The sequence below is a fragment of the Triturus cristatus genome, chromosome 10, assembly GCF_964204655.1.
Source record: "Triturus cristatus chromosome 10, aTriCri1.1, whole genome shotgun sequence".
NCBI lineage: Eukaryota > Metazoa > Chordata > Amphibia > Caudata > Salamandridae > Triturus > Triturus cristatus.
Genome location: NC_140593.1, coordinates 659,646,904 through 659,665,851, shown reverse-complemented (window position 1 = coordinate 659,665,851; position 18,948 = coordinate 659,646,904). Strand labels below are relative to the sequence as shown.

At 48.1% G+C, this 18,948-nt stretch overlaps 1 protein-coding gene across 3 annotated transcripts in view; it reads right to left on the bottom strand.

The window, feature by feature from the left end:
- LOC146789869 (uncharacterized) overlaps positions 1 to 18,948 on the bottom strand; it is a 575,088-nt gene that overhangs the window by 132,375 nt on the left and 423,765 nt on the right. For all 3 annotated transcript variants that reach the window (XM_085632224.1, XM_085632225.1, XM_085632226.1), the window contains one exon: positions 6,260 to 6,341. In XM_085632224.1, coding sequence (XP_085488350.1) covers positions 6,260 to 6,341 — 82 coding nt within the window. The remainder of the gene's footprint in view (positions 1 to 6,259; positions 6,342 to 18,948) is intronic.

Here is an 18,948-nt window from a genome sequence, read left to right as displayed (position 1 = left end):
TAGTAACGTGGTGTACCATGGCTGGCGTGCCCACAGTGGAGCAACCAGGATAAGTGTCATTGAGTGTTGCCGTAGTTTGCGTGCCACTAGCGGTATTAATGGCGCTGGGGGAAAAGCGTACGCAAATCTGCCTGACCAGTTCATCCATATCGCATTGCCCTGCGACTGTGGATGCGGAAACCTGGCGGCAAAGCTTTGGCATTTTGCGTTTTCCCTTGTGGCGAATAGGTCTATCTCCGGATGACCCCACTGCTGGAAGTACGGTTGGAGTACTGATGGATGTAGCTCCCACTTGTGTATTTGGTGGCTGTGTCTGCTGAGCAGATCCGCCATCTGGTTGTCCTTGCCCGGGAGGTGTTCCGCAATGAGGAACATGTTCCTCTGAATGGCCCACTTCCACCTGCTCTGAGCCAGATGAGACAACTGTGGAGAGTGTGTTCCTCCCTGCTTCTGTATGTAGTACATGGCAGTCATGTTGTCCGTCCGGATCAACACGACTTTGTTGCACAAGTGTACTTTGAATGCCTTCATTGCCAGGAAGATAGCCATCAGTTCCAGAAGGTTGATGTGCATCTTCTGTTGCTGTGTTGTCCATAGTCCCTGCACTGTGTAATTGAGTACATGAGCTCCCCATCCCTGGAGAGACGCGTCCGCCGTCAGTATTATTTGTGGAACAGGCTCTTGGAATGGTCGGCCCTTGCAAAGGTTGTGTGGATTCCACCAATGCAGAGAGTTGTATGCCCGACCGCTCACCAACACTAGGTCTTTCAACTGTCCTTGAGTCCGATTCCATTGACGTGCCAAGCACTCCTGAAGCGGGCGCATATGTAGTCTCGCGTGCGGGACTATGAAGATGCAGGAGGCCATCATGCCTATCAACTGCATGAACACTCGCGCTGGAAGGGAGTGTTGTGGTCTGAACTTTTTTATCAGCAGTTGCATGCTGTCGATTCTCGCTAAATTTGGCTGAGCTTTGGCAGCCAGAGTGTCTATGGTCGCGCCAAGGTACTGCCGTACGTGGGCGGGTTGGAGATGTGACTTTGGATAATTTAGTGAGAATCCCAGACTGTGAAGAAGGTGAATGGTGTGGGATATGTGGCTGGCACACTGCTGGGCTGACTTTGCCTGAACAAGCCAGTCGTCCAGGTAAGGGAAGACGTGAATGTGCTGTCTCCTTAAGTGTGCAGCCACTGTCGCTAGGCACTTGGTAAAGACTCTGGGCGCCGTTGTTACTCCGAAAGGGAGTACTTTGAACTGATAATGCTGATCCTGAAGAGTGAACCCGAGATATTTTTTGTGTGATGGGTGTATGGGTATGTGGAAATACGCATCCTTCAAATCTAGTGTTGCTAGGAAGTCTCCCTGACTGAGTAACGGCAGAACCGGCTGGAGGGTGAGCATATGAAAATGCTCTGACAGAATGTATTGGTTGAGGGGGCGGAGGTCTAGTATAGGTCGTAAAGACCCGTCCTCTTTTGGGATTAAGAAGTACAGAGAGTACACCCCTGACCCCCGCTGTTCCATAGGCACGAGCTCTATGGCTCCTTTTTGCAGCATACTTAGTACTTCTTGCTGCAATAATGTCAAGTGCTCTGCGGACATAGGACGGTGTCTTGGTAGTATGTTGGGTGGATTGGATGTTAATTCCAGACAATAACCGTACTGGACAATTTCTCTGACCCACCTGTCTGTGGTGATGGATCTCCAGACTGGCAGGAACTGTTGGAGTCTCCCCCCGACCGGTGTTATGTGGGCGGGGGGCAGCGACAAGATGTCACTGTTTGTTATTGGTGTTGTTGTGTCCACGTCCTCTGCCTTTGGTGTTGGATCCACGATATCCACCCCTATTGTTTTTATTATAGGTACTCTGGGTACCTCCTTTACTGTACTGCTGCTGGGATAGATTTCATATAGATTTCGCAGTTTCAGTGTCCTTTTTAATCTTTTCCAGTGTAGTGTCAACCTCGGGGCCAAATAAAAAAATCTGGGTTGACTGGTTGATTCAAGATATTATTTTGAATCTCAGGTTTGAAACCTGATATTCTGAGCCATGCGTGCCTCCTCAACATCACACTAGTGTTGATTGCCCTTGCTGCAGTGTCAGCTGCATCCAGTGCGCATTTGATGGACGCATTTGTAATGAGTTGTCCCTCTCTGATGAGGAGCTCCGCTGCTTCTTTGTATTCATCTGGTAGGTGTTCTAGCAGGGTTTCTAGTGTATCGTAGTGTGACCTGTCGTATCGGGCCAGGAGTGCCTGAGTGTTGGCAATGCGCCAGATGTTTGCTGCTTGTGCTGCTACCCTTTTGCCCGATGTTTCTAGCACTTTGGACTCCTTGTCTGGAGGAGGAGCATCACCTGTAGTCTGCGAGTTAGCTCTCTTGCGAGCATTAGAGACTACCATGGAGTCCAACGGCAAGTGACCTTTAATGTATATGGGGTCTTCGGGTGCAGGTTTGTATTTTTTCTCTATTCTGGGGTTTAATACCCGTGCCCTGGTGGTGTCCTTAAAGATGTCCTTAGCATGTTTAAGAACCCCTTTCAACATTGGTAGAGTCTTGACCGTTCTTTCTGACGTGGAGAACGTGTCCACTAAGAAATCCTCCTCCACAGAGTCAGAATGGAGTTCCACTCCGTGATTGGCAGCTGCCCTTTCAATGAGGGCATTAAAAGCAGCAGTATCTTCAGTGGGAGATGGTTTGATATTGTAAAGATGAGTATCAGGAGCATCTTGTGGGTCACCTTGGTCAGTAGGGTCTCCCCATGCTTGATCTTGGTCTTGCTGTTGGTCATCAGGGTCAGTATCCACAGGATAAGTGGTATCCTCCCCAATATAGCCCTCTCCTGCATCATGCTCTGAGTGTGTAGGAGAAAAGGATGGTGGTTCCTGATGATAGGTGTGGAATGTTTCCACAAGCACTGGCGTTGAACCTGATGCCAGTTTCCTTTTTAGTGGAATCCTGTAGGAGTCCAAAGCCTTCTATGGAACAATTCTCCGCTTGCGGAACAACAGCCTACCAGTGTCAGCGTCGATAAACTTGTCCTGCGAGTCCTCAATATCGGTTCTTTCCGTGGACACTGGCCGTGGTTGTTCGACACTCCTCCTAAGTTCGAACATCTTCGGCGTCCCCGGTGGCGGCAATCCAAACTTGATCGGTGCCGGCGCCGAGAGAGCTTTGGCGACTTTGTGTGGTTCGGGACCCGTTTTTGGTTCGAGGGTTGCCCGTTCCCTGATGCGCTGTAGGGACTCTGACACCTGTTGCAACGTGAATGCAGACGGTGCTTTGGAACCGATAGGCTCTTTGGAGACAGGCCGCGACGCCGTCTCCAGTTTCTTCCCAGCCTTCGGGTTTTCGATCCGAAGTTTGGGATCGACGCCTGGTTGATTCGAAAGTTTGGCGGTCGCCACACTCTTCGGCGTTGACGTAGTCGGATCGACCACCGAGACCTTGGTGGTCGGTGCCCCAGCCTTTGGTGCCGTAGGCCGTAGCGTCTTGTCGGGACCGAGGGCCTTCTTCTGTGTCTCGGTGCCGAAGCCCTTTTTGTCTTCTCGGTACCGAAGTCCTCCTTTCTTTGGTCGGTTCCGATGTCCCTTTTCTGTGTCGACGGATTGGAGGGCTTCGATGCCTTCGATCCGACTTGAACCAGTTGCACTTTCGGTTTCGTTTTAACCGGTGCTGGTTTTGGTTTCGCTTTAACTGAACCGAATACAGTCTTTTTTGATAGCGTTGGCTCTTTTGAAATGTTCGAGGCCGGGCCTTCAGGCGGGGCTGTAGAACGATCCGACTGATTTTGGGTAAGGCCCGCAGGCGATCCCTCGACCTGATCCTTAGCAGGACTGTGTCCTTCGGCCTCCGCATCGACGGATTGGCCTAGCTCTCCTGAGCTATCTTCCTCGGCCCCAAGGGCCTCATCGTCGTCTCCTACCTCGTTGACGACGTCTTCGTCCTCGAAGATCACCTCATCATCGTCGTCAGAATGGGATTCAGGCTCTGAAACATGGCTCGAGTCGATCTCTTCGACGCTCTCGACTTCCTCCTCCTAGGTACTGAATATGTTAACCGGGTTAGGCGCCGATTGTTTGGCCTCCAATCTAGCCGCCCGTCGATTCCGAAATGTCTTCTTTGACCGGAACCGGGCGCAGGCCATACACCTTGACTCATGATCCGGTGATAAACATTTGTTACACACCAGATGGACGTCGATGTGTGGATATTTCGCATGGCATAAAGGACATCTCTTGAAGGGAGTCCTCGATTCCATCCTCGAACGTCGATCGATGGTCGGACCGAAACTAGGTCCGAGAAGTGTGAATAAATCCGAGAACAGGTCTAAATATATGTCGATACCGAACGTAAACAATACCGACGATACTTAAAGGCTTTTGGCCTTCAATAAAGTTTTCCTAACTTGAGCTAAGATAAGCACATCCGAACCCAATGGCGGAAAAAAACAATCTGAGGATGGAGAGGATGCCCATGCGCACTGTAGTCCAGGGGAGGAGCCACCTATCTCGTGATACTTCGAAGACTCTTCCAGGACAACAATGTGCAATCATCCGGACCCAACACTAGGCGGCGATCTATGCACAGATATGAATTCAGCAGCCCACATGCCTCGAACCTATTAATTGTGTAACCTGGACTGTCTGCAGACGGACATGGGATGTACTGGACCATAGTTGCGAGAAATACTCTTGTACGTGTGACTTTATTGAACATGTACCAAAATGCCTTTCTGTGGTTTACAGGCCTAAAAAACTGCAATGAACGTCTGCAATTTGGACACTTGGTCACCAAGATAGCTGTTCCCGTGTACATGCATAAAGCTGCCTTTGAAATTCACCTGAGTCTGTGACTATTTTCTTTAGCTCCAACATAGCCAAATGAATGAGAGACAACTGCCTCAAACTCAACTCCGACAACACAGAAGTTCCGATCTTCGGGAAGGATGACTCCACATGAGATCACAGCTAGTGGCCAGCTCAACTAAGACCAACACCCACTCCAACAGACCATGCACACAACATGGCCATCATGCTCGACAGTCAACTGACCATGAAATGACAAATCCACTCTGTTAACGCCTCCTTCTTTTGCATGCTTCACAGACTCAGTCTTCAGATGTCTCCCAAATCACCACCAGGAAGACCGTCACACAGGCCCCAAATACCAACCGCCTCGACTACCGAAACGCCCTCTACGCCGGGATCTCCACCCAGCTCCTCAGAAGACTCTAGACCATACAGAACACTGCAGCCAGACTCATCATGGACCTCCCCAAATGGACCCACATCACACCCCACCTTAGGAACCTCCACTGGCTACCCATCCAGAAGAGATGCCAGTTCAAGATTCTCACCCACGCATACAAAGCACTACATGACCAAGGACCGTCTTGCATCAACCAGCTTTCCATCAGCCCACAAGACACCTGCACTCTGCCTCTCCTGCGCACGACCCCCGCATCGGTCACAGCCAAAGCGGAGGACGCTCCTTCTCCTACACTGCCACAAAGAACTGGAACAACCTGCCCCTCAGAACAGCACCCTCCATGGCGAACTTTAGAAAAAAACTCAAGACCTGGCTCTTCGAGAGAAACTCAAGACCTGGCTATTCAACAGAGACACAGCAACCTCAGCGCCCAGATACCTCTAGGGGTGACAGAGCTGCACTATACAAGTACTGATTGATTGAATGGGAAGGTGACTGAGATAGAGGACAGGAATGGAAACGTGGGTTTGTTGAAGACAGTAGTGATGTGTGTTGGGTGGATGAGCAAGTGAGTAGAGAGGGTAATAGTGAGGTCTGTGGTGTGGGTGAGACAATACATAGTGGATGTGCATTTGTGTATGTCTACCCACCTGCAAGATATATTTGGCAAGGAATGGAATCAATGAGGGTTAAGCGGTTGGGATAAGTATCGGTGACATCTATAAAGTAGTTGATGGGCTCAAGTGTGTAGCGCTACAGGTGCAGGATCTATGCATTGTGTGGTTGGAGGGGGAATTGATGTAGAGTAGAGGATTGGAGATAGGATTGGTGTGATATGAGGGACAGAGGACGGGATTGGTGTTCAGTGGCGAAGGGGATCACTGAGGTTTAAGCAAGGCATAAGGGAAAATCGTTCTAGAGAGGGGGATCAGTGATGATTGTGTGAGGTACATGGTGTATAGTGCGTGTTTGGATGAAGAGTGTAACGGTGGAAAAGGGAATAAGTGCAGTGAGTGGGGCAGAGACTGGAGTTGAACACTAAAGTTACCAGTTTTGGTTGTTGATCTGATCCCCAAAACCTGGTGTGTCAATTACAGTCAGCTTCATCTTCAAGCCCTTCTCCTCAATCACTGTGAAAGAAATACAGGATGATGGTTACGGAGAATGAGTAAAAGATAAAAGGAAGCAATGCATACAGTTTCATGCAGCAAGGAAATTAGATGTTATATTACCTGTAATATACATTTTAAAACTTGGTACTTACATGTAATACAAGTTGTGCAATTTTGCATTCTTCTGTCCTCTGGTGTTTAAAAATGGAATAGGTGTAAAACGTTTTAAAACACAACTTGTGGGTGTTCACCAAGGGAGCGTGTATAACCACAGATATCATGGCTTTGTTCCGAAATCTAGAATTCTTATTGTTTGTTCCCGCCCTGTTTGCTTAAATGAAAATTTGGACGACAGTCACGTCTATTGCTTAGTAAGAGTGTGCTATCCTGCCATTATTTTTTTTTGGGGGCCTACCCCGTGTTTTTCCACAATTGAACTTGACAATTAAGTACACTGGAGGAACTCAAAATGTTTGTGTTTGTTTGGCATTAGAGCTGTCCCTAAGTTTACACCCTTTCAGAGAAGGTATATACTGCTCCCTCCACTTAGGCTTTTTCAAGGCTGGAATTGTTGTCAGTGATCTAAAAGTAGCTGTAAGATACAATATGGAGTACAAAAATATTGTACATTTATCATATATAATATTTTGTTGGCAATAATTTGTCTATTTTAAAACTTTACCATACAGCATTTACACTTATATCAACATATCATTGTGGTGTATACATTGCAATGTGTTTTACCATTGTATTGTCTACACTTCTGTTACTAAAATGTAACTGCACACTTAATCCCTACTCCACCTACCCCAGCCCTGCATCTAACCCAAGCCCTGAATCGAACACAGGCATTGAACCGAATCACAACCATGAACCTAAACCTTAAACTAATCTGAGTTCTGAACCCAACTCTAACACTAACCTGACCCGAAACGTATAATTAATACCTACCTGATGATATTATTGCAGACTGTATTATGAATCCAGATGTCTTTATCCTGGCAATATTTTTCCCAGAATATGTTTGGACAAAAACATCAAAAACTAGATAATTTGGTGGCACACCTTGACAGTCCAGGAGCACAAGTCCTTTAACCTGTCTGTTGGCTCTCCCTGGTTAAAAATCAATCTGGCTCCATAACTGGGCACCCATGCCTTCATCATGTGTCGAACACGTGCAAAGAATATCGATGCCCTTGAGGTCCATGGATGAATTGGTGGATGGTGTGGTCAATTTGGACTGCTTGTGCATGGGGCCCAACATGATGGTTTTTCCTTTCAGGGGGCTTGCTATGTACATGACTGGCTAAAAGTACTCAATTGAAAACTACTGTACCTGGTGAGTGTTGGTGAGTATTGACAACACCTGGAAAGATGCACCTCTTCCAGGGGTGACTGCGCTTTGAACTAAGCATACCTAGTTGTTGGCTCTGTCTTTTGGAGCTATTATTTGACAGGCATAAGTGCTGGAACCTTTACTGAGTACGATGTTGGTGAGGCTTAGCTGGACACCCAGAGACCTGCACTACACCGCAGAACATATTTGTTAGAGCAGTGGGTGAACCTTTGCTGGGTTAAAACTCGCCCCTAAGAATGAACCCATACTTAGGAAGCTTGTAATAATAGTTTTGTTGCTTGATGATGTAACAGATTCACATACCTGATATAAGTATGCGATTAGGTTCATGGCTGAAAAAGTGTATTCCTTGTGGAAGTCGATTGGGGTCTGCAATGACACCCCAGTATGACATGGACCAATGCCAAATAACCCAAATATCTTGGTTATCCTCAGAATATGCTTTTATGCCACTATACAGTAGTGATAGGGCGAGAAAAGTGTATTGGGGAGAGGCGTGGTCATTTATTGTATAGGATATTCAAACTGCAAGACTTTCGTTTTACATCTAAAATCATTATAGATTCAGATTATTTACATAGAGTAGCAAGAAATGTCTGTTAGATGACAGGTTTGGGTAGAATTAGTGCCCTGTAGGCTTCTTCTTAATTTGTACTTTCCGAAGGTTTTATTTTCATTTGCTCAGCCTTATTTCCTAGGCTGGCTGAAGGGTCGCATGCGAATCCAGAAAATAAAAATCAAGAAAATCAAGCAGCAAAACTTCTACTATGCGCAGCAAGTAAACATTTCGTTTTGTAGTGTGAATCTTTTCTAGATTCACATGCTGTGCATTTATTTCGTAGCAGTTACCTCACTGTTGCAGTTGGGTTAGAGATGAGTTTGAGCTAGTACCTAAATACTTCAGTAATCGCTCTCCCACTTGTGATACTTTATTCACTTGGATGTCGATGCAGTAATGTTTCCAGAATGCGTGGACTGACGACTGTGTGGCTGCCTGTCATATGCCACTAATTGGGATGTTTGACAGGAAAGCTAAAGTAGATCCTTTATTGTTGAGTGTGCCCTTGGTTTGGTTTCTAGTTGAATGCCAGCCTTTTTGTGCCACATTTGAATTGTCTGAGCTATCCACCTTCCGATGATGTTCTTAGTACCTGCCATCCCAAAAACACCTTTCTTTTTGTCTGCAAACGATGGAGATTTACTTTCCTTTCAGGATAGTTTTTATACTTTCAAGATGAAACATTATTTCCCTGCACTAATCTATTGTATGGAGGGCTCTTTCGGCCTAAGTCTATAGTTTCTGTAAAAAAAACACTAGTTATCTGGATTGTTTGATTTATGGACAACTGTGATATGACGTTTGGTCGGAAGCTTCAGTTGTTTTTCATGACTATACTGTCTTTCTGTATTTGTAGGTATGATTCTGCATGATAAGTCCCCAAGGCTCACTTACTCAGCAGAGCAATGTCATTACAATTAGACATACTGTCTTGATTGTGAAAAAGGTTAGCGCTGTACTGTGGAGTTGTTCAAAAGGGACTTTATCAGTTGCGTACGCACCAAGTTTGGGTTCCACATGGGAGTTGGTACACATCTTGGTGGGGCTATTCTGTTGGCCCCTTATAGGAATCATTTGACCACTAGTGTGGTGAAGAATCTTCTTCCTGTGTGCCCCCTTATATAGGCCACTATCACTGCCAAGTGTACTTTCAGTGACACATATGTTAATTTGTTGTCCGACGGGTGTGTGAGCTATCTGATGACTGTCGTCTCTTGTGTCCTGTCTTGGAAGGAACCGCTTTCTGGCACCAACTTGCGCATCTTGCCCATTTGGCTGTGCAACACTTCCTTGTAGTTGGCCTTCTTGCATCCCTGAGGACTGCCATAGCTGTCTCCCAGTGAGTCCCAAGTGTCTGAAATCTATGTTCTCAGGAGTCATGCTGCTAGACTCAGGGTGTTTAATTCTGGGTGGAGAACTCTCCTCCCTGGCAAAGAAAGCAGGTCTTGTGACACTGGCAGGCTCTGTATGTTGTTGTGTGCCATCTCTATGAGTTTTGAGAACTAGGTTTGTCTTGCCCTCTGGGGTGCAATGAGTATCAGTGTCATCTGCGATTGCTTGCACTTGTTGATCACTAATAGCAAAAGTGGGATCAGAAGAAAAGTGTTTGCAGTTTCTGTGACCAGTCTCTCAACAGTGCATTCCCTAGGGAGCAGTAGTGTGGGTGATGGATGTGAAGGACTGGCATTTTCCCTTCTCTGTGATACAAACTGGTCTATTCCTGGTTGATTCAGTTTCCACTCGTACAAGGAGGATGCTTGTCTGCTAAGACTCTCCGCCTCCACGTTATCTACCCCTGGCAGATGAATTGCTGTTAAGGTTATCTGCCTCAGGGTGGCCCAACTCGATGTCGTTTTCTGCCAAATTCAATAGGGTGAAAGACTTTGTACCCCCTTGCTTGTTGAGGTAGAACACTGTTGTTGTGTTGTCTGAACTTGTATGGATTTTGCCCACAATTGTTTCTGGAAAGCTTTTAAGGCTAGGAACATTATGTTTAGCTCCAATACAGTTATGTGCTATGTCCCTTCTTTTCGCTTCCAACTCCTTAGATTTTGAGCTTCCCATCCTATGTGAGATGCATCTGTGGTGATGGCCACTGTTGGAGTTGGTAGCATGAAAAGTCTTCATATTATGTTTACTTTACTCCACCATGCCTTTCCTCCTGCACTTTCTGCATGACAACCACTTTATCCTCTAAATCCCAGTTGAACAAGTTACTTACCTTCCGTAATGATATATCTGTAAGAGACATATATTAGTTATAGATTCTTTACCTTAGAATTACCCCCAGGCGTCTGACTGAATCCGGAGAAATTTCTTCTTAGCAGTACCCCCGGGCGTCAGTAGGTGGCATCGGTCGACTCCAGGTCAGTCGTCTGCATGGTGGTTGGTGGGATGACGTCGCGGTGTCTACTGAGATGCCGGCCCTGCGCACTGATGTTAGTCCTGACACAACTTTCCATGCTAGGAGCGCACAGCCAAGCAAGACACTGACCACTAGTGCACAAACCTGGGGCCCTACAAGGGAGTCTCTATCCCTAGAAGTCAGTTTGCAGACGGGGAGGATTGGTGGGGTGGAAAGGAATCTATAACTATTATAAGTCTCTTACAGATACATTGTTACTGAAGGGAAGTAACTTGTTCATCTGAAAGAGACTATTTGTTATAGATTCCTTACCTTAGAACAGATATCCCAGCAACACCTAACCCAGAAGTGGGTCTGCGGACTAAGTTCAAACCAGGAAGTCCTGGAGAACAGAACGGCTCAAAAAGCTGTCTCTCCCGACTTGGCTGTCCAGGCAGTAATGCTTAGTAAACATGTGCAGGTATGCGCACGTGGCTGTCTGGCAGATGTCAACCAGCAGAACTCCACGTTCCAAAGCAGTAGTATTTGCCAACGTCCTGGTAGAGTGGGCGAGCAGTCCTACTGCAGGTTCCTTTTTAGCCAAAGAATAACAGATCTCAATGTAGAAGACGGCCCATTGAGAGATGGTACCTTTGTGCACCGGCCAACCTTTCTTGGCGACCACATAACCCACGAAGAGTTGATCGTCCACCCGGAAGTCTTCAGTGTGGTCGAGGTAGAAAGACAGCGCACGTTTTGGGTCCAGACGGTGCAGTCTCTCCTCCTCTTTGGAAGGGTGCGGGGGCCGGAAGAAGGTGGGCAATGTGATGGTCTGACCTATGTGGAAAGAGGTAACCACTTTGGGTAGAAAAGAGGGCCTAATAGGGAGGACTACTTTGTCCCAATGGACAGCAAGAAAGGGAGGTCTGGAAGATAAGGCTTGAAGCTCACTCACCCTGGGAGCAGAGATGATGGCAAGCAAGAAAGCAGTCTTCAAAGTAAGGAGGCGAAGAGGACAATTATGTAGTGGCTCAAAGGGAGCACACATAAGATAAGCGAGGACAAGATTCAAGTCTCACTGGGGCATTACAAAAGGAGAAGGAAGAAAGAGATGAGTAATAACCTTCAGAAATCTGTTAACAATATGAGACTTGAAAAGAGAAGGCTGATCAGGAAGGCGAAGAAAGGCTAAAATAGCAGAAAGAGCTCCTTTAAAAGTGCCCAGAGCAGAGCCCTGCTGGGCCTGAGAAAGAATGAAGAGGAGAACCTCTGAAAGAGGGGCGGAAAGGGGATCCACAGCCTTTGCTGTGCACCATGCCACAAAATTGTTCCATCTACAGGCGTATACCGTTTAATTCGAGGGACGCCTGTCAGCCAAGGTGACATTACAGACTTCGGGAGGAAGCTCGAAAGCGGTCAACTGCCGCTCAATATCCACGCAAGGAGGTGGAGACTGGACATGTTCGGGTGGAGGACCGTTCCCTGCTGCTGCGACAGAAGATCTTCCCGAAGAGGCAGTTTGATCAGAGGATCGATGGCCATGCTCAAGAGCTTGGGCTGCCAGACTCTTCGTGCCCAGTCCGGAGCCACAAGAATGACTTGGGCCCAGTCGTGCTTTATTTTCTTCAGCACTCTGGGCAGAAGTTGTACAGGCGGAAAGGCATACAGGAGGCCCCAACTCCACTCGCGACTAAAAGCGTTGCCGAGCTAGAGCTGCCTTGGAAATTCCAACATGCAGAACTGCTGAAATTGCGCGTTCTCTTTGATGGAGAATAGATCCAACCAAGGCTCTCCCCACAGCTGAAAGAAACCTTATACCACTTTCAAGTGAAGACGCCATTCATGATCCATCATGCACCAGCGGATGAGTTTGTCTGCCCTTGCATTCAGGGAACCTGCCAGGTGGTGAACCACCAGAGATATGCCCTGAGGTTCCAGCCATGTCCAAAGGCGAAGAGCCTCTTGACAGAGTCCACGACCCCACCCCGGCCTGTTTGTTGCAGTACCAAATGGCGGTGGTGTTGTCTGTGAACACCTGCACTACTCTTCCTCTGACAGAAGGAAGTAATGCCTTCAGTGCAAGACGAATCGCCCGGAGCACCAGAAGGTTGATGTGGAGCCCAGACTCTTCTGGAGACCAGAGGCCTCTGATCTCTGCCTCCCTCATATGGCCGCCCCATCCCAGGAGTGACACATCCATCACTACTGTGAACTCTGGTTGGGGAAGGGAAAGGGATCTGCCCATGACCCAATCCTGGTTCGAGAGCCACTGCTGCAGCTGACTTGCAGTTCCCTTTGAGATCTGGACGACATCAGAAAGATTCCCCTGGTGCTGCGCCCACTGGAACGTCAAGTCCCACTGCAGAGCTCGCATATGCCATCTGACATGATCCACCAGAAGGATGCAGGAAGCCATGAAGCCCAGCAGCATCAGGGTCGTTCTCACTGAAATCCGGGATAGAGGCTGAAACATCGATATCGTAGCCCGAATATACCGGACTCGCTGCTCGGGAGGATAGACCCAAAACTGCGCTGTGTCCAAAACCGCTGTAAATTCGGCATGCTAACTGTGAACCCCAGCAAATGCAGGAGGTCCGCTGTAGTCTGGAGGTAAGAGACAACAGCCTGGGACGAGCCTGCCTTCAACAGCCAGTCATTGAGATAGGGGAAGCCTGGAACCCCTGATCTGCACAGATGAGCTGCGACCACCGCCATCACTTTGGTGAACACCCGAGGGGCGCTGGTAAGGCTAAAGGGGAGCACAGTAAACTGAAAATGCTCATGGCCTACCGTGAACCATAGGTAACGCCGGTGGGCAGGCAAGACGGGGATGTGAAAGTACACGTCCTACAAGTCCAACACTACCATCCAGTCTCCAGGGTCGAGAGCCGACAAGACCTGAGCCAAGGTTAACATCTTGAACTTCTCCTTCCGGAGGAAGCAGCTGACATCCCTGAGGTCTAAGATAGGACACAGGTCTTTGTCCTTCTTGGGCACCAATAAGTAGTGCGAGTAGCAGTCACGGCCTACTTCTGGCGCAGGAATTTGCTCAATGGCTCCCTTGCCCAAGAGAGCCACAACTTCCTCCTGGAGAAGGGAAAAGTGATCCTCCGACATGCGATGGGGTGTTGGTGGCATGGACGGAGGGGTAGTCTCAAAAGGGAGGGAGTAGCCCCTTTGGACTATCTGCAAAACCCACCTGTCCGACGTGATGTCGCATCAGTGGGGGAGGTGATGGCAGATCCTGCCGCCCACTGGCAACTGGTGGCCCTGGAAGGTCGGACTAGAAAGGTTTAGAGGCTGCTGCAGAGGGACTTTGGTGGACTGGCCTGCCTGCTGGCCCCCAGACCAACAGAGCTGGGTCCCACGTACCTGACCACGCAGAGGCCGGAAAGCTTGGGCATCCCGTGGCTCTGGGTGGAAGGTGGTGGGGCACCCCTTCCGTAGCCACGAAAGAGACTGCATGGGCGACAAGTTATTGCGAGGCCCAAGGATCTGGCCGCAGCCCTAGAATCCTTGAAACGCTACAGCACGTTGTCCACCTTGTCACCAAACAAGCGACGGCAATCAAAGGGCATGTCCAAAAGGGTAGATTGGACAACCCCAGAGAAGCCAGACGTTCTCAGCCACGCGTAGCGCCTCAGGGCTCCCGACATGGAAACTGTTCTACACAGCGAGTCAGCAGTATCCAGCCCACACCGGATGGTGAACTTTGCTGAATCTCGACCCTCAGCAACAGCGCGGGTGATCCCTCCCAGTCCTCCTCACCCTCCTCTGGCTGCTACTCAGGGCGGTAAGGAACACAAGGAATGAAGAGCGGTACAAAAGTAGATCTAATATTGGTTGCATTGATTTGTCTGGTTTTGGGACCACGACGTATGTTGAGTAGTTTCCATGGTTGGTCTCCTTCAGGGATGTCTTTTCCTTCTCCATATAGGTTGTTTCCTTTGGTCTAACATAAGATGCTCAGTCCGTTAACAAAGAATAAGTAGCCACTGAATACCGTGAAAAAATTTGTTCGTGAACAGATTTTGTGAGGAAACTTGATCAGATAGTTTGCTCATCACCCGGCAAGAGTATAGAGTTCATCAGCCCACCCTTATTGGCGGAGCTTCGTCATCTGGAACTCTAGGAGAACTGGAGAACAGTAGGGCCTGGCGGCTCAAGACTGTGGCCCTCCACAGTCTTGAGCCGCCAGGCCCTACTGGGTACCTGACCCTTATGCGCCTGGAAAGGACTCTTGCCCAGATGTATGTTCCAACTATATGAACTCCAATAACGTGCAGTGCTCTAGTGTATGTGCAGATTAAAAATGACTACCGGGGCAAAAAAATATATTTATTAAGAAATTGTCCAAGTGTCATATCTAAAATAATCTAATAGTCTTGAAAAAATATAGACTATTTCCTGGCTAAATCTAGTGTGGTCCTTCCAGGAGCATAAGGGTCAGGTACCCAGTAGGGCCTGGCGGCTCAAAACTGTGGCCATAGATCCAGTTCTCCTAGAGTTCCAGATGACGAAGCTCCGCCAATAAGGGTGATGAGCAAACTATCTGATCAAGTTTCCTCATAAAATCTTTTCACGAACAAATTTTTTCACGGTATTCAGTGGCTACTTATTCTTTGTTAACAGACTGAGCTTCTTATGTTAGTTGTTAGGTTTTGAATGGGGATTGGAGGTGGTTCAGTCTTTAATTAATTTCCCTGTGACCCTTATTTATATAGTGTTGTTGTTTCCTTTGGTCCCCATTTTGGTGGGTGCTTTATTAGTTCTATGCAATAGCTCTATAGGATGATGTTGAGTATCCATCTGTCTGCTGTCACTTCCCTCCACTCCTGGAGGAAGGCTCCTATTCTCCCCCCCCCACAAGTGTCTTGTTTGGGGGTGGGCCCTTGCCTTGTAAGTCGCTTGTTTGTTGGTGTCACCCCTCTGGATGGTTGTCCTCTGCCCCTCAACTGTCCGCGAAAGGGCTGCCTGTGTGGCAGTTGGTATTGCCATTGTTGTGTTGTCACCTGTGTCTGTTGGAAGGGTTGGTGTGTTATTGTGGGTTGGACACCCCCTCTTCTTGTTGGTCTCCTAGTGGGAGGGACTCCTCTACTGTACTGTACTCTAAATTATAGGGCTCTCATCGACTTTGGCATTTCATTATCCTTTTTTAGTTGTTGCAGTATGTCATCCACTGCACTGCCAAATAGTTGTTCCCCATTAAATGGTGTGTTAATGATGTCAGCCTGGACTTCATTCCTGTAGCCCAAACTACTTGCAGCCTAGCGTGCCTTCTCAATGTTGTCCCTGTGTCAGTGATGTTCAGTGCTGTTTTCAAGCACGTATTTTGAATGTTCTCATCTTTCTCCACGAGAGAGCTTGCCCTCTTCTGATATTGCCCTGGTAGATGCTTCAACAGTTCTCCCATCTCCTCCCAGAGGTAATGGGCATATCTGTTCAATAGTGCACTGGAGTTGAGGATTCACTATTGGGTGGAAGCCCCTCTTTCAAACTTTCACTCTACCATTTCTAGCCTTTTTACGGTGGTGGTCCTGAAGAAGTTTGCACATTCACTCTTTTCCAAGTGGTGGCCATGATGATAGAGTCCACCACTGCAGTGCCCCGTATGTAAGCCGGGTCTTTTGAGGAATGCTTATATTATTTCTCAACCCTAGGTGTCACTGACCTGCAGGTTGCTGGCTCCATGAAGGTCTCTCTCTCCTAGTCTAGAATGCTTGGAAGCATTGGCATGTATTGTCTTTTTCTTTGAGAGGGTAGGAGTGTCTTGAGCAGGCAGCTTGTCTGATTTTTCCTTCTCAAACTGGACAAAATATCGGTTTGCCAGCCCCTTAACCACCAGGTTATACATGGCAATGTGATCAAGAGGCGAAGGCCTCAACGTATATGCGCACTCTCTCCTCCAGGGAATATGCCTTGAGGTCCTGTCATTCCTCTTCAATGTCTTCCCACATCTAGGCATTGTGGAATTAGCTTGTGACTCTGGGTTCTCATCTTCATAGAAGATCTCCTGTTCTTTCTCTTGTGGTTCTGAGGTCAGTGGGAGTCAATTGACGATGGAATATCCTCTGCCCCTGCATGACGTAGGGTGCCTGCTTCTCACTTGCTCTCAGAGTTTTGGGATAGAACTCTGTGCAAACCTTGCAGCCCTCTGTGTTGTGGTCTTTTGGAAGGCAGAGATTACACACCTGGTATATTTCTCTATAGGCAAACTTGTGATGGCACTCCGGGCAGAATGTGAAAAGGGAGTTGCCCTTGTTGCCCCTTGTATTCTCTTGTCTTCTCCTATTGGTCTTCCTTGTGTCCTACCTACGTCAGTATTTTTCAGTTAAAATCAGTTGATTTCAGTATGATGCTCCGTCTCTTCTGCACTTGCAATGCTTCTATCCCCTGGAACTTCGAATTTCCCTCGATGGTCTGTCACCTTCTTTCTCTCGACGATTGGACAGCTTTCAGAGATGCTTCTAGACCTAATGGCGGAAAAAAGAATCTGAGGATGGTGTCCGCACACATGGGCTTTCAGGGTGGGCGTATGATGTCATAAAAAGATTGGACTAAGGGCCAAAGTGTGGAAACGAATAGTTTCTTACCTGTCGGTGTAGTTTTGCAGCTTGAAGATCTTTCTGGATTCACTATGCTGTGCATTATTCCGCGATCTTGTGGTTGGGTCCGGATTCGTAGTCTTTTCTTTGTTTTTTTTTTTGTAGCCCAGGTGGGCGTCGACGTCCACCATTTGGTGCTCCTCCCGTGACGTCGTCGTGCTTCCTGCGGAAGTCCCACCTTTGGGGCGCCATCTTCGGGTTCTTTTTTCCCTTTCCCTTTCTCTCTCTTTTTTTTTTTTTTTAACCCTAGGCGATTAGTTAATCTTTCCTGTTCATTTTTCTGTACGTTTTCATTTTTTCTGATTTTTTCCATTTTACCCCCTCTTCCTCCAGCCTCATCTTCCTGGCGGAGGTGGGTGGGTTCGCTAGTGAATCCAGAAAGATCTTCAAGCTGCAAAACTACACCGACAGGTAAGAAACTATTCGTTTTGCAGCGTGAATCTTTCTGGATTCACTATGCTGTGCATAGACTTTGTAGCGGTTTCCCTAATTCTGTGGCGGCTGGGTGGTAGATGAGCGTTGGTCGTTGAAAATGTGCTGAAGCACCTTCTGTCCAACCTGTGCTTCCTTGTTCATCTGAATGTCCACGCAGTAGTGTTTCGTGAACGTGTGCACCGATGCCCAAGTTGCCGCGAGGCATATGTCCTGGATGGGCGTGTTCGCCAGGAAGGCCACGGTGGCCCCTTTCTTCCTTGTGGAGTGGGCCTGAGGCCCCACCGCTAGCTCCTGTCCCGCCTGTTTGTGGCAGAATTGAATAGTGAGGGCAATCCACCTTGCGATGGTGCCCTTAGTCACTGGCCTACCCATGAAGCTAGTTGCAAAGGACACAAACAGCTGTTTCGACTTCCTGAGTCCCTTTGTTCTCTCAATGTAGTGCATCACCGCTCTTCTTGCGTCGAGGGTGTGCAGGGCCTTTTCTGCGTTTGAAGTCGGGTTCTGGAAGAAACTTGGTATCTGAATGCTCTGATTCATGTGGAACGCCGACACCACCTTGGGCATGAAGTGTGGGTCCGTTCTCAGGACTATTCTGTCCTTGTGAATCTGAATGTAGGGCTCCTGCAGTGTTAGCGCTTGAAGCTCGCTCACCCTGCGTAATGAGGTTATGGCCACCAGAAAGGCCGTTTTCATCGTCAACATCTGCAGTGTGGCCTTGTGAATGGGTTCAAACGGTGCCTTCATGAGCTCCGTCAGAACCACGTTTAGATTCCAAGCCGGCGGAGGCAACCTTTTCGGGGGGGCCATCCTTTTGGCTCCTTCCATGAATCTCCTCACCACCTGCGAGGTGAAGAAACTTCCACCCTTTTCACCCCTGGTGTAGGCCACGATTGCCGCTAGGTGTACCCTTAGTGAGCTCGAGCAGAGGTTACTCTTTAGAAGGTGGGTGAGGTACCTCAGTACTGTCGAGTCAATTGTCATTCTGTTTTGCAGGCCCTTTTTCCGGCACCACACAGTGAATCTCTTCCATTTTGCGCTGTAGCATTTTCGTGTAGTTGGCTTCCTTGCCTCCCGTAGCACTCGCATAGTGCTCTGAGGCAATCTTAGGTGTGCGAACTCTAGGTCTTCAGGAGCCATGCAGCCAGGTTGAGGGTCTCTGGCTCTGGATGCAGGACCTCTCCGTTTTGCATTGAGAGCAGGTCTTTCCTCCTCTCGAACCTGTATGGATTGCCTTGTGCCATTTCTTTAATTTGTGAGAACCATGTCTGCCTTGCCCACTGCGGAGCCACTAGGATCAGAGTCATGTTGCTGGTTCTGCACTTGTC